The sequence below is a fragment of the Mauremys reevesii genome, linkage group 1 (assembly GCF_016161935.1).
Source record: "Mauremys reevesii isolate NIE-2019 linkage group 1, ASM1616193v1, whole genome shotgun sequence".
Classification (NCBI taxonomy): Eukaryota; Metazoa; Chordata; order Testudines; family Geoemydidae; genus Mauremys; species Mauremys reevesii.
Window position 1 is genome coordinate 190,852,716 of NC_052623.1, and position 15,909 is coordinate 190,868,624.

General features: G+C 40.4%; 1 protein-coding gene across 6 annotated transcripts in view; it reads left to right on the forward strand.

Moving 5' to 3' along the window:
• DCAF6 (DDB1 and CUL4 associated factor 6) overlaps nucleotides 1-15,909 on the forward strand; it is a 158,549-nt gene that overhangs the window by 87,535 nt on the left and 55,105 nt on the right. For 2 of the 6 annotated variants that reach the window (XM_039521495.1, XM_039521500.1), the window contains exons 11-12: nucleotides 4,321-4,488; nucleotides 15,217-15,276. The exons of 1 other annotated variant lie outside the window; for it this stretch is intronic. In XM_039521495.1, coding sequence (XP_039377429.1) covers nucleotides 4,321-4,488; nucleotides 15,217-15,276 — 228 coding nt within the window. The remainder of the gene's footprint in view (nucleotides 1-4,320; nucleotides 4,489-15,216; nucleotides 15,277-15,909) is intronic. 3 more of the 6 variants (XM_039521510.1, XM_039521520.1, XM_039521505.1) reach the window with 2 other exon arrangements.

Sequence of the window (15,909 nt, forward strand, 5' to 3'; positions counted from 1 at the left end):
TATGATACAGAGAGATGGCCACCAAAGTCTACAAATCCTGGTATTGATCTGACTGTCATTTTGCTTTGTTCATTATATGTCACTGTATATTGGGGCCTGTCGTCCCCATGGCTGCACCTACTGTGTTAGAGAACTGCTGCAGGCTACTTTATTAAACTTTGTGGGTTGCATAATGACAACTGTTATAGTGAATCTCCTCCTGCATTATGCAGTTCTGTACCAGCATTTTTCTGACATCTCTTCTACAGAATGCACACTCACTTGAACAAATTTTTCCTTCTGTATTTTTCTGAGTAAGTCTGAAACTTTGGGTAAAAGTTTCTCATGCCAGCATGTGGAGTCCAACTGATACCATTATTTCCCAATACATCCCCCTTCTCTCTCTCTGCACCACTTCCAATGTCAGATTTCTATCAAACAGGGAACTAAGCAACCTTCACCAGAAAAATTAATGGAAGATTGCTTCACATCAGGTTTGAAAGATCATATGACTTTTGAGGGCAATGGACATTTTAAACCTACTGTATTTATGTTTAATGAGATTTTTGACCACAACTGGTTAGGATTTCCATTTTTTGTCTTATCCAGAGACGTTTTTCTTACACTGCTCCTGAATTATATGTTCAAATGTTAGTTCTGTTAGGAATATGAATAACCAGCATCTCTCCTGCAGGAGTGATTACAATAGTAACTTATTGGTCAGGAATAACATGATTCACTGAGATGGTAAAGTTGCACATAGAGAGATGTTGTTACAAAGAGGAGGGAGAAAAATTGTTGCCCTTAACCTTTGAGGATAGGACAAGAAGCAATGGGCTTAAATTGCAGCAAGGGTGGTTTAGGTTGGACATTAGGAAAAACTTCCTGTCAGGCTGGTTAAGCACTAGAATAAATTGCCTAGCGAGGTTGTGGAATTTTCATCATTGGAGATTTTTAAGAGCAGGTTAGACAAACACCTGTCAGGAATGGTCTGTATATTACTTAGTCCTGCCATGAGTGCAGGGGACTGGACTAGATGACCCCTTGAGGTCCCTTCCAGTTCTATGATTCTGTGGTTAGTATCTACAGCTGTACCTGCTCACTCAGGAAGTGACTTGAAGTAAAGAACATTTAACTGTATGATGTTAAATACTGAAAGATTGCTTTTAAAAAAACAACCCAGAATAGTCCCATATTCATCAGAATTTAAAACCAAACTCTATTTGTATATATTTTTAATCTATTTATTACAGATCACTTGTAGAACACCATGCCTTTAGAGTTAGTTCCACAAACATGCAGAAGATACATTCCTTGCTCGAAGGAACTTAGTCTAAGATAGGCAAGACACAGAAAAATAATGAAGGAAAGTGAGTGAATGGAAAACTTATTGCTGAGGAGAAGACAGGAGAGTTTCCTAGGAGAACTTGGTTTTAAGGAGACATTTGAAGGAAGAAGAGGGCTTTTGGTAGATTGAGTCCAGGAGGGTGTTCCAGGAGCAAGAGGCAGTTACAGAGAAGGCATAAAGCTGAGAAGGAGGAAGTGGTAGCAGTAAAGCAGGAGGAATGAGAGGAGGACATGGAGAGTGAGAAGGGAAAGTAGAAGGAAATGAAGTGTGAGGTGTAGGAGGTCTGTTGGATCGTGAAGGGATGGAGAATTTAAGAGGCAGGGTGGTAGGCCATGCAGTGGTGTGAGTGACAGGAGAGGAAAAAGAGGTCTGTAACAGCAGTATTTTGAATATAATGGTGAAGAGGAGGAAAGGCAAACAGAAGAAGGTTGCAAAACCTAAAGGGAAAAGATGATTGGGTGGGGAGAGTTGGAAACCTTGAGAGGAAAATCCAAAGATGATCCAGCCATCAGTTTGGCACGGGCAATGATGGATGTTCATTTGGGGAGGACAGAAAAGTTTTAGTGAGTGTTAAGAAACTGAGGGCAGTCACCATGTTGTGGATCAGAGTGACTTTCATAGAAATAGAGCATGATTTATGAGGGAACAGGAGAATGGACTATTAAGCAAGTAACATTCACTGTTCTGTTTTATAACTTTCTACATTTCTTTCAGGCACCTGAAATAACCTCCCCTGTGTCTGACGAAGTGGGTATTCACCCACGAAAGCTTATGCTCCAATACGTCTGTTAGTCTATAAGGTGCCACAGGACTCTTTGTCGCTTTTAACCTCCGCTTTGAAAACCAAAGATTTTATTACTGTTTATTTGAATCATAGTACATATTTAAGTCCTTTGCATACTGTGTTGTCCTCAAAGTATGTCATACAATGAATGCCTGACTTCCTATTTCAGAAATACTCTTGCTCGTTTACATTTTGAAAAACAATCTATAGAGACAGTAGCCAGCACAAAAATAATACAAAATGGGATCTTTGTCATATTAGCCATTTCATCTGAAACTTGTTTATATTCTGTTAGAGAAGTACAGTTGAAACATCTCAAATGTGTTGTTGGATCATTGTTAAAGCTCCTGCAGTGAGACAAATCACTGGAAACTTTTAACTTTAAAATTGAAATTAATCTTCTGTTTCTTTGAGAGAAATCATAGCTGATAAAGATTTTTATTGCCCTGTCACTTACAAAAAGTTGTTAAAGTGGGTATAAAATGAACATACTAGTTTTGGTTTTTGCTCTGTCTCACTCAACAGAAACTAGGAAATGTCCATTATTGTGATGGTTTTAATATTAATTTTAATGTGCTGCTGTTTTAAACTAGTGATAAATTGTAAACTACTCAATTTTATGCAACAACCCATATATAAAATGTTAATCAGACTTTATTTCCATAAACTGAGTGGCAGAGAGACACGCACACATTGATCGTGTTTTTGGATACATTTTCTTTGTATTAGATGGTCAGATTAATTGGGACAAAATTGAATCCATAGGTTTGTCCCGATTTTAAGCAAGTTCTACCTTATTTTGAACTGAGGAAGTGCCATTGGCATTTATTTTGTTTTCTGACTCCACTTGCTGGCAAGCTGAACTTCTGCTTGAAGATTCTGACTGCTGTTAAAAGATTTAGCAAAGCAGAAATTCATAGACAAGAAAAATCGGTCCTTTTAAAATGTGAGGGGTAACTTCTTAATAACTTTTAAATAACCATGATTTCTGGGCTAAGTGGTACTGAATCCTTTAAGCAAATACTGGAAACTGCAGTTTTAGCCACAATTGAGAATTAATTTAAAAAATAATTAAAACATACTTGGAACTTTGATTCCCCAAGTTACTAGGTTTTCTATTATTTGACAACCCCTCCTGGCATATCTGTTTTGCATTCTGGTGTCCTTTTGGATATATATTTTCCTTTTTCTTTCCTGTTACATTTCATCATCAGCCACCAACTGATTGGTTGTAATATTCAGAAGTGATGTTAGACAAGGGACACTGGAACCCAAGACCAGAGGAAACCTGAATAGAGCAAGGGAAGGGGGAGAAACAATTTAAACTCCTGGGTAGTAATGATCGATTTCAGCAAGTACCAATGAATCAGAGATGGGCCTAGTACCTGATGGAAAAGTGTTTAGCTGGCAAATAGTAGGAAGAGGGCATGGTGAGAATAGTTAAGTATTTAAGATGATATCTAAAGAGAGATTAGTGCTAAAAGGCCAGTAGCAGGAAACCTTGGTGATCCTTTTGAGGTACCTCTTTATGGATCTAGTTAACAGTGTTTCCAGATTTTTTTTTTTAAGGTTCATATCTGGGAGTGTATAAGTTGAAGCCTACCAGAAAATAGTTAGCAATATTAAAAATTGCTGCATTCTGCTTGGACATCTGTCACCCCTGTCCATAATCCCCTTCCCAGGTATTTTTTTTTCCTAATGGCAGGTGGGATTATATAACTATTTGGTTAAAATGACATTTTAAAATAAAACCATTAAAGTAAGTGTCTTTGAAGTTTTAGCTCATGGATTAAGGTTGCATAACTTTTTCCACTTACTGAGAGTACTAATTTGGTTAGGCATACCAGGAACATGTAAAAAGATGAATTCAGGGTTTTTGTTTTATTTTAAATCTATCTTGGTATATTTCATTTTTAATTTTTCTTCAGTTAATCGCTTAAATGGTTGGGGGTACGGAGGACAGCATGTAGCATGAAAACTGAACTTCATACATCCTGTGATTCATGCATTTAGAAAGGGAAAAACCCAAATTTAAATAAACATTTTGTTTATGCTTCTAATTATTGCACTTTAATAAGCTGCCATATAAAATAAATACTTTGCTTTTATTCCTCATAGTATCTGTTGCCTTGCTTTTCAGTCATTTGTTCTTTTGATTGTATGTTCTATGCCTTTTTCTTTTACACCTTTTTTTTCCCCTGTCTGTCAGAATTTTTGGCACCTGAGTTAGCTATACTCCGTAGGGGCCTGCAGCGACTGAGGCTTAAGAAGGCTGAACAACAGAGACAGCGAGAGCTAGCTGAGGGTTCAGCACCACAGTCCTCCACCTCTGATCAGTCTTCCCCTAAGGGCTCCTCACAGGACCCTCAGACTTCAGGTTGTCATTTGTCAAGGTTTCTTAAGCAGCTGATGTAGTTATAGTTTGTGCTGCTATTGTTTGCTGAGATGCTTCCTCTTCAGAACAAAACAGTTAGTGCACTTGCTGCTTATTTTTACCTTGCGTGTGGTGGTGTTATCACAATTAGATACACACTAATGGCAGCATTACTGTATTTACTTCCCTAATATTGTTTTGATACATAGTTACATTTAAGTAGGTTATGAATAGTAGGCTACAGCAAATTTTGCCCAAATAGGATCACAACTTTCCAGAAGGAAGCTGAGCACTGCACATAACCAGAAATGGAGTTGTTTGAGCAGCACTTGTTAGAATAGTGAAAGTTACTCTCATCTAGATGGAGCAATATATGTTGACACATAAGCACCCAGGGCTACATCCCCATATTAAAGGGGATTGTGTCAGTGAGTCATGTTAAGACTCTCTATTGGCTACATTCTGGGCTTACTGGCGCTAAACAATTTCACAGTAATGATGTAGTAAACAAAAAGCGTATATAGATATTTTTGCTTCACTAAAAATTTCCTTCAGAATAGTATTTGCGCTATGCTCATTGTAAAATTGCCTCTAATAAAAGGATGCTGTATCTTGGCGTCCAGCTCTCTTCCTTTTAAACTTATTCCATATCTTAAAATAGACAAAACGATGCAGAACTGGAGTAAGATGGTGACTGATAGATCAATAAGTATATTGGATATAAAAATGCTCATTATATCTGATGTTAATTTTTGACAGACATAATAAGGAATTGAAAAGATCTCTCCTCTCAGTTCTAGCTCACATGTACAATTGGTGCCACTCATTTATTTATGGGAATATTAGGAGTTTGAAATAAACCTTAAGGGCTTGCTGTCGTCAACTAAAGAAATACCTATTCACCTGATCTTGTCTAAAATTCTCAATCCCAGAAATAATTAGAAGTTAATAGCTGTTATGAATGGGGTTCACCAGAAATTGGCTGTAATCATGAAACGTGTGCATATGCAGCCTAAAGTTTGCCATTCCTGAATCATGAATGCTTAACTTCGCAGATTTAATATTCTCTTAATATACTGTATTTTGCATGGACTCTTTTTTTAGGGCCAAATTATGTCACCCATATTCCCCTTGAGTAACATGTTGCTCCATCAGTAGTTCCATTGAAACTATGAGTAGAGGTTACACAATCTGGTCTTTAATCTTTAACATTTGCCTAGAATATTTGGGTAGGTGGCCCCAAAATATCAGAAGAAAAATCAGGTTTGCATGCTGTGATGCTGAAAAAGATGCCTCATGCACAAAACTGTTTACAGTGCCAGGTCACATGGAAAACTTTATGAACCCCTTGTCTCCTTGTGTGTTGAATGAGGCATGGCTTACTACTTTCATACTGTGATCTTTAATTAGCTATGCATGCAAGCACAGTGTAGCCTTCTATCATTTAGAGTGTTGAAATATTTTTAACAAGTTCCATCATTTAGCTAGTTCACAAGTCTGAACTCCTAACTCATGTAAATTATAGAACTCTTAATTCAGCCAAATCAAAAACTATTTTCACAAGAACACAGACACCTTTATTCCTGAAAAAACTATTTACCTGCCAAATTTCAACTTTCTATCCCTCTTTACCCATTACTTTCTCTCCCCCCTAGTTTTGGCACTTTTATAAGTGGAATAGCATTTCTTTTCAGTTTTTCCTTTTTAAAAAAAAAGCACACTCTTTGGGCAGTGACTGAGCCTAGACTGTTCATTGTGAAATATAAATGTTTAGAAAGCTATACACTTCTGAAAGCAAGATCATAGAATGGAAACACTCTGACAATATTAACTATGGCTGTGGCTAGTGCTCCAGCTAGAATATGTAGATATTGAATTTAGCATAGCTGCTAGCATTGGAAACTCTTTTCCAGGGACAGTTTTCAAATGGGTTAGAAGTTGGAGACCCAGACCCTGGGGGGACTGTGTGTACATTCTGGTGTTGCTGCTGACACCAGTGGCTGCCTCCTTGCACGTGGAAAAAGGCCAGTAGAGCAAGAAAGACAATGGTGACCACAAGAGCAGTGGTCTCTGCCCTGTGGCAAGAACTCAATAGCTACTCCTGACAGGGAAAGCCAGGACAAAGACAAAGATCTTGTTGGCTGTTGTGCTTGTGAAAAGAGAATGCTGGCCATTATTCCTCTGATGGACTGAACATAAAGATTTATTGACCCAAAAGACAAACCTTGACAGACAAAGCCAAAGCTAGCATTTATGTTCTGGGTCAATAAATATTAATACTAATTCAGAGATGAAGTGTCGGATTTTCAGAAACACCAAGTGCTAGCCTAGCTTTACTCATATTGATGTCAATGATAAAATTCCTATTGACTTCAGTGTACAAAAAGTTAGGCCAGGACTCTGTTTTTGAAATTCCCATCTGGAGATTGATGTATGTATTACTATTACTTTGAGTGTGTGTCAGTGTGGATCAACATTCCTTGTAAGCTGCACAGCCATGCAACGATCTTGTATATACAGCACAGATCAGAAACCATGCTATGTTTCTTCTCTGTGGCCCCAGCAGGGCTGTGGTGTGGCCCTGTAAGAACCTGCTCTGCTTGTTCCCCCTCCCACTGTGACAGTGCATGCAGCTCTGCCTCTTCACTGACGGGGGCGGGGGAACACTGCCTCTTCACTGTGTGTGGGGGGGTGGGGAGAAGAGTGCTTCTAGTATCACAGACACAGTTGGAGTGTCCCTTGTGCAGGACCTCAAGTGAGGGACCTGGCTGAGCTCTGTGATGGCTAATCAGGTGAGCAGAGAACACCCCTCCACAGTCTTGCCCACCTGGCAGTTCAATACAAGAAATGTGTCCATTGCTGCTGCTGAGAGGTGACCCAGAAGGGAACTGTGGCCAGGACCTCTTTGTGAGAACACCTGGCAGGGGGGAGATCTGAAACCCCGGCATGGAGGAGGTGTGGTCTGATGCCTCAGACTCCTGGCCAGGCTCCTAAGATGACTGCTGTGGAGAAAATTCTGGGGACAGGGACCCATGTGAGAGATTGGGGAGGACACTTTAGGGCAGCATCTCCTGCACATTCTCCCCATCCCCAACCCTACGTATACACATCCCTCACTGTTTGAAAAAAAAATGATGGTGCTTGTGGCAGGGAAAGCTTGCCCAAGGACAAAAATGTAGTGCTTAGTGTAGTTTGTAGCCCACTCAGTACAAAAAAAATGTAGAGAGAACATTGGTGTGGATTCCACTGTTGGTGTGCATACATATGAGACTGAAGATTTTTAAGTATCCATTGGGGTTGCGCATGTGCCCTGTGTCGTCTCATGCTCCCATGTAAGGACATCAAGGGTGGAGTGGTTTTGACCCTCCCATAATTCCCTCTTACTGCATGTAGCAGCAAGATGGAATCTTGGTGAGTGATCCCCTAGTTCTTATCTTCCAAAGGAATTCAAGGGAAGGGCTTCTACGCCTGATATTTCCCAATCCCAAAGAAGAAAGGGGGTCTTTGTCCTATCCTATATCTAAGGAGACTCAACAAATACATATGCCATCTCAGGTTGAGGATGGTAATGCTTGTTTCCATTATCCCATCTCTCCAAATTCAAGACTGGTTCATGTCTCTTGACTTGCAGGATACATACTTTCATATCACATCTATCTGGGCCACAGGATGTACCTCAATTTCACAATAGGGCCCAACTACCTTCCTTTGAGTGGTGGTACCTGTATGTGTTCCACTGTGATTACACAGGTGCGCCATGTGCCTGAGGCAGAAGATTTTTGCTAGCAGAGTCTGTTAGTCCTCACCTGTGCCCTTCTTTTCCTCATGCTTTAACCAATGTTATAAGGGGTGATGTGGACCAAGGCCCTCCCCAGTTCCTTTCTGCCACTGCATGGCCTGAGATGAAACCCTTCTCTGTCCATGAAGTTCCTCTTCAGTGTTTTTCCTGTAAATATTGTAAAGCTAGTCCTTATTAGATCATTTTTAGTGGTGGCTTTTATGTTATCTAGCTAGTTAAGATTCAGGGGTTCCTCCCCTACCTTTCCCTCCTCTCCCTCATATAGTGACTATTATGCCCAAATTTCCAGGCTTAAAGAATGGTAGTTCCTGTGTCAGGACTTTCCTGATCAGCAATGACTATTGGAAGTGTTTCTGCTGCCTTGGAGAATGTCACATAGCTTTAGTTGATCTTTTCCAGCTGGATCTTCCAGGTACGGGAGTATAGACTTATAAAAGATCTGGTGGATCATGCAATGAGGCCTCAGTCTGAACTCAGCCAGCAGAACCCCTGTGCAATGGGAAGAGATGCTTAGGAGCCTGCCTCCTAGTACTATGATCTCTGACACAGGGGTGGACAGGAATAGAGCCAAGGCCTCCTCAGGCTCATCGTGAAAGTAGGAGACACTCTCAGAAAGCTAGAGAGAAATCCACTGCCATGTCCCGACAAAGAGGCATCAGCATGGACAGGTCTATCTACACCAGCTCAGGTGATGCCTAGGGAGAACAGTCCCTCTCAACCTTCCACAACTGGAGACAGATATATGACCCCAACGGGCATTATCATTCTTCCAAATCCAGAGTTTCCCATTTTACTGGATGCAGTCTTTACTAAGTTGATCCTGATTCCATCAGTCCAGGGATGGTATGAAAGGAGAAGCTCATTCCTGTCCCATCCACTAGCTGTGGGAGGTCAGCATCCACAGTTCTGACGGCACTGCCATTCGAAGCAGCATCTACTTTTTTCTCCTCAGGGGAGTTTGGATGTCACTGAGGGACCTTCAGAGACAATGTTAGCCCAGAGAGAAGATTCAGAATTTCCTGGGCACTCTCAGAATCTCACAAGACAAGCTACCTTTGCACTGATATTTGATTCCTCTCACAGTCTTATTGGGGGCCATGGGATTCATACAAAAGCGACACTGAATCAGTATGGTCCGATTGAAAGTTGCAACATCCTTCTCTCAGAGAAGAGCTTGAACTTCTGCAGGAGCCAGTGGAAGAGGAGGGAGAAGAGCTGGATCCAACTGTACTGTTCGTCTCAACAGTCATATTTTAATCTCCTGTTGAGGAGGTTGCTCCTGCCTCTCCTTCTCCACCTTGATGACTACAGGCAGTTTCAGGATTTAAGGAGGGTTGCTGACACACTCTAGGTCCCGCTGGAAGAGATACCTCTCAAGCTCCTGGATATCTTAAGAGTGTTGAGTCTAATAAGGTATTGATGAAGTCATGTTGGAGCCCATCAAAGCTGTCTGGCATATGCCAGTAATGGGCTCCACTCTTAAGAGGACAGATAAGATGCTTTGTAACAGACAAGGGCATAGAGTTTTTATTTCCACGCCATGCCCCAAATTCTTGAGTTGTTACAAGCTACCACTGAAAGGAGTAGGTATCTCTCTATGGGTGCACTTAGCAGCTCTCAACACCTGATGTAAATTTGATGTTTTTAATTTAAACCAGATTTTAATGATTTTGTTTAAATATTAATACATTTTTCTTTTTATAAACCTGTTTTAAATGAAAACTGAATTTTAATATGAAATATATTAAGACCTAAACTTACTATAATCTCTTAAAACATTTTAAATAAAAAATAAATATGCTGACTCCATGAGCTTCTATCTAAAACTAAGTTAAAGGCTGCTTTTCTATATAAAGATAGAATTGGGGGGAAACCTCTGTCTTTTGAGTTGAGCTTTATAAAGATGGCACAGTAGGTCATGTACTGTGTTAAGCCCTTGTTTTGTTTAATAACAATATGTTTTATATGCTATTTTGTGGGCTTTATTAAATTCCTGTTACCATCCTAATGCAGCTTGACATAAATCTTGAGCAAAGTTAATTATCTAGGAAATAAGCAATATATCATTCACCATTTTCTAACATACTAAAAATGTACAATTAATAAGAATCTGAAAATATTAAGCTATATGATTGCTTAAATAAATGTATAAAGTTATAGTGCACCCTGCTAGGTAGCAACAAGATGTACCAAATCTAGCTAAAGGCTCATTTATTTAGTTTTAAATCAAGGTGATTTAATGGTTTATATTACCTAATGAGAATACATCTTTCTTTAGAAAATAACTGAAGTACAAATGGAAAAGTAGATTAAAATCCCTCCTGAAGGCAAGAGCTATATATTTTCAATACTTCGTGCTTCTGGGTGGACATGCAATACTGAGTAGACATGTGTACTCTTGATATCTTGGCACTTCAGGATCCTGGTGGTGCACAAAAATGGGGGTGGAGGGAAGAAAAGTTAACCAACCATTTCATAACCTTTAGAAAAAAAATGGATCTAGAAAGGGGCAGAGGTTTGGGGTATTGGAGGTGGGTTTTTTTTTAAACAGAACTCTCATATACACTGTCCTTGCTTATAATTACAAATTGTTAGCCACAATCTCTCTAACTGATATTATTCCCTCTCTTCTCCACTACTTCAAATACCAATATCTAGAAAAATGGCTCTGTTAAATTCTCTAATATGTAATTGAGAGTGCATCACTTTGTGTAACTATTTTCTTTGCACAAAAAACAAAGCACAGACAAATATGTATTTATTTAACATAGTCTCCGGATTAATCTACAGTATATGTACTGTCTCTTAGGACTTTTAAAGCATCTTTCACTCTCTGTCTGAGACCTGGCTACATACAGATTTGTACTACTATAACTATTCTGGTTAGGGAGTGATTTTTTTTCTATTTTTTACTTAAAATAGGTATCCCAGTACAGTCCCTAGTTGAAGACATAGTTATGCCATTATAAAGGTGTCTTGTACTGGTTTAGCTTATTCCCCTTCCCCCACGGAAATAGCTATACTGACTTTTACATCTGTGCTAGGAGAGCTGTGCCACTTTAACTGTGCTGGTATGAATACAGGTATACTTAAAATGGTACAACTAGTGTGTAGACAAGTCAGTAGTAGTATGCACAAATCGGGTGGCTTAACTGTGGGTGACATGGAAGTATTTTGGTCTAATTAAATGCTACTTGACTTAAGCAGCAGGGGTGAAGAGGAGCATTCAACATGTAACTTCTTTCTAAATTGCTTTTTGCATTCTGCTTGAGGCTCCCCAACTCCCTCTCTAAATGGTGCTCTAATTTAGAATATGCGGGCAACATCACCACCAGTGGCAAACTGCACTGGGACATAGACCTAGCCTGTGGATGCTCAGGTAAGTGCTGGTTTTTTTGTTGTTGTTTTTTTAAACTATATGGCACAATTTTGCTAACATTTTTTCAAAAGCTTTATCACAAAGGATTTAAAGTTATATATTTTCAGTATATTTACAAAACCAAGCCATATATTTAAAAAAAGACACTTGCATGGAACCATCCTAGAGAAGGTCAGGTTTGTGTTCAGTTCCCTATCTGAGCTGGGGAGTTGCAGCATTTTGCATCCTCCAGTGCCACTTGGAATGGGAGCTGGCAATCTGTGACTTCGGGGGGACTTGAAAAAGAAGAACACAAAGTGAGTGTAAAATCTCTACATGTTGAATGCTTTTCTTAACCATGTGACGTGAGATGTTTAGCACATTCCCTAGAACTGTTTTATTTAAAAATTCCTGCAAGTAACATTCAAGTTAAGTGTTTCCAATACAGTGAAACTGGAAATCACTGAATTGTCTGACTTCAAATAGCAGTAAAATACAGGTGATTTAAACCTGCGTTTGTAGGGGGATGGTCAGGATAATCTAAAAACCTTTGCATTGCTAGTTTCTATGATTGAACGTGATACAGATGTTTTACTTCTTGTAAGTAAATGCTGTGTAAAATATCTACATTATTCTTTAATGAATGGAGACAGTATGCTTGATGCATAAAACTTACGGACATGGTGATGAATTTAACTGTTTACCCAGTTTACATAACTAAAATATCAGGTATCAGAGGTGTAGCCGTGTTAGTCTGGATCTGTAAAAGCAGCAAAGAATCCTGTGGCACCGTATAGACTAACACATTTTAGAGCATGAGCTTTCGTGGGTGAATACCCACTTCATCCACGAAAGCTCATGCTCTAAAACGTCTGTTAGTCTATAAAGTGCCACAGGATTCTTTGCTGCTTCTAAAATATCAGTTTAGTCATGTCCCTTCTAATCACCTAGAACTGAGGTAAAAACTGACAAGATTTTAGCATTCTTAAACTTTCAGGGTTGATTAGAATGTTTGAAAGAATTCTTAATCATTTTTCATGTAAGGACTACTTTTTTAATGAAAGAAAGTGTAAGCAAGTAACAAGAACATGATTTCTTAGTATCACAGCGCTGGCTAGATTCTTACTAGCTCTATGTGGATGAACAAATCCCTGCTCCCCCTTTTGCTCCTATAATGGAGGCTAATTACAGTGCGTGAAACCATGCATGGCCTGGGAGCTGGCCTGTCTCGGTGGAAGAAGGCACAGGCTTTACCTTTCAGAGCGTGTAATTGGGTCACTAGGGGAGCTGGAGTTGGGCACAATGCATTGAAAAATTGTACTGAGATGGTGCATCTCCACGCCACTTTTTACCCCCTGGCTGTGATTTGAAGCCACAATTTAGCACACTGTGTAAATACCTCTGTGCTAAATTAGAGGTTCCCTTGTAGCTCTTTTGAAGTGTATTGCATGTACCTGAAGGTAGAGTGTACTGTTACTGAGACTCATTTTCACTTGAGATCTAAGTTAGCATTTGACTCTAGGGGACTGATTCTGTGGACTGACCAAGCTGTATTTGGTACAAGACTGGGACACGAGTGGGCAGAGATGTCTTTTGAGCCACTTCTATCTTCCACAGCAGGTGGAGAGTCCGCTGCATCTCCCTACAGCTGCCAGTGTGACACTCCGCGATCTGGCTGTGGCCGGGGGGCGGCAGTGAGGGCTCGGAGCCGAAGCCCAGTCCTCATAAAAACTGGGCAGGCAGCTGTGAGGAGCTGCTGCGGACCCTCCTCCTTCCCTGGGCGGGGCGGGGGGGGGGGGGTTAAGCAGCCCCCAGGCAGCCCCACAGGTCACCAAACAGCAATGACTAGTGGCACTGGAACGAGGGGTGGGGATGGGCCTTCCCCTTTCCCTCTCCTCCTCTTCTTTCCCATCCGAGGCCCCACCCTCCCGGCCAGGCCGCTGTGGAGCCGAGCCATGGGGAGCTGCAGCAGACCCTCCACCTTCCCAGGGTGCGGGGGGTGGGTGAGCTGAGAGCAGCCCCTGGATGTGACCCACGCTTCCCGCCTGGCCGAGGACAGGTGGAGGGTCTGTGACTCCCACAGCTGCCCGCGCAGCTCTCCCCAGCCCAGCTCTGGCTGGGAGGGGGGATGCCTCAGAGCCTCAGCCCGGCCACAATAAGTAGAGCTCCGCAAATCCGTGAATATCTGCAGACTATTTTTTCAGATTGGATGCAGATACACATTTTTGTATCCGCACAGGACTCTAGGAATAACAGCTTAGTCATTATTACAAAATTTCAAATATCGAACTAATTTATGTGCATCACCTGGAATTAGGGATGTCACAGAAATAAGATGTGTTCTTTTTAGAGATGACAAGGGAAATTAGCTTTCACAGAAGATGTTTAATTTTTGCATCAGTAATCTGTGTCCACCATGAGATGCATCGAAAGTGATAACTATTAACTGATGATGTCTAACAGAAAAATCTTCTTTTGTGATCCTATTCCATTATAAACTGAAGCTTCATATAAGTCGTCATGTCATGGTGCTATTTGACAACTGAGAATTTAAGTCTTCATGAATTTTTATCAGACTCCACTCAGGTTATAGCAGCCAAGAGTCTGCAGAGCTGTTGAATTATTCAGTATATGAACTGGAATTTTTTTTTTGTTCTTTTAGCATTTAAAAGCCACATTTTAAAGAAAAACACCATTTGTTGCTCTATTTGGAAACCCTTCTCAGCTCTTAAATTCTATGGTGATAGGTGCTTTAAAAATTCTTGAGAATTCTTAAAGCCATATTTGAAGACACTGGTCTAATATTGCATATTCTCATGTTGAAGTGCATAATTTTATCTGAAACTTCTGTGAAACGCTGTGTAAATACCTCTGTGCTAAATTAGAGGTTCCCTTGTAGCTCTTGTGAAGTGTATTGCATGTACCTGAAGGTAGACTGTACTGCTACTGAGACTCATTTTCACTTGAGATCTAAGTTAGCATTTGACTCTAGGGGACTGATTCTGTTTCAGATCACATTTATTCTTATAACACTTGGGGGGCATACCTTCTCTCTTTAATTTAAGATGCAGTTGAGTTTGGTGATGGGAGCATGGAATTTAGGAGTCATGACTCTTCAGGTATTGTTCCTGGCACAATAGAAGTTCTATATATATATTATAGTTCATCATCTTGATTTAAGCTCAGTTATCTGATCCCAACTAGCATTGCCTTGAAAAGGCTGATACATATATTGAGATCATTGCAACAATAAGTCTTTTGGTACAATTATAGTATAGGTTAACATGCCTGAAACTGGAAGGGAAAAACACAGCTTCTTTGATATCTTGTCAGCATACTTTTAGGGCAAATACTAAATGCTCGCCTAAAGGAATGTGTCATGGTCGGAAGCATGTGGCTTTGCTCCTGTAGCACAGCTGAAAAATGCATTATAAATTACTGGCCACTTAAGAAACAAGCCCAAATGCTTTCTTACATTGCTACCTTATTTATTTTAAACTAACATATGATCATGACATTGCTATGCAGTTTTCTGCTGCTTATATTTTAAGTTGAAATCTCATTTTTGTTTCAGATTCTCCTTCCTCTGTGGTTAACAAACAGCTCGGATCCATGTCACTTGATGAGCAACAGGGTGCGTGTGATAGGAAATATGCTATACCCAGCAAATATGCTATACCCAGCAAACATGCTGTTCATCTTCATAAACTAGAATTCCTTAAGCAGACCTGCGTTGGAAATCCCATAATACTCAGGGCTTGGCTACACTTACAAATTTGCAGCGCTGCAGCAGGGTGTGAAAACACACCCTCTCCAGCGCTGCAAATTGCGGCGCTGCAAAGCGCCAGTGTGGTCAAAGCCCCAGCGCTGGGAGCGCGGCTCCCAGCGCTGTACGTTATTCCCCACACGGAGGTGGAGTACGGACAGCGCCGGGAGAGCTCTCTCCCAGCGCTGGCGCTTTGACTACACTTAGCGCTTCAAAGCGCTGCTGCGGCAGCGCTTTGAAGTGTAAGTGTAGCCAAAGCCTCAGTTAAAATTGTATCCTCTGTAAAACTAGTGTACATTTATTTTTAAAAATCTGCCCTTACCACCAATTTGATGTTTCTAACATAAAAGCCATACTCCACTCTGGCACGTAAGTGAGTTCAGAAAAAAATGTTTTTTAATCAAAAGTAAAATTGCAAATCAGTTTTTAAACTGGTGTTTACAGATGGTAAATCCTCTCAGCCCATTAAGGGGAGTTACCTTTTGGGTGAAACTTGCCTTT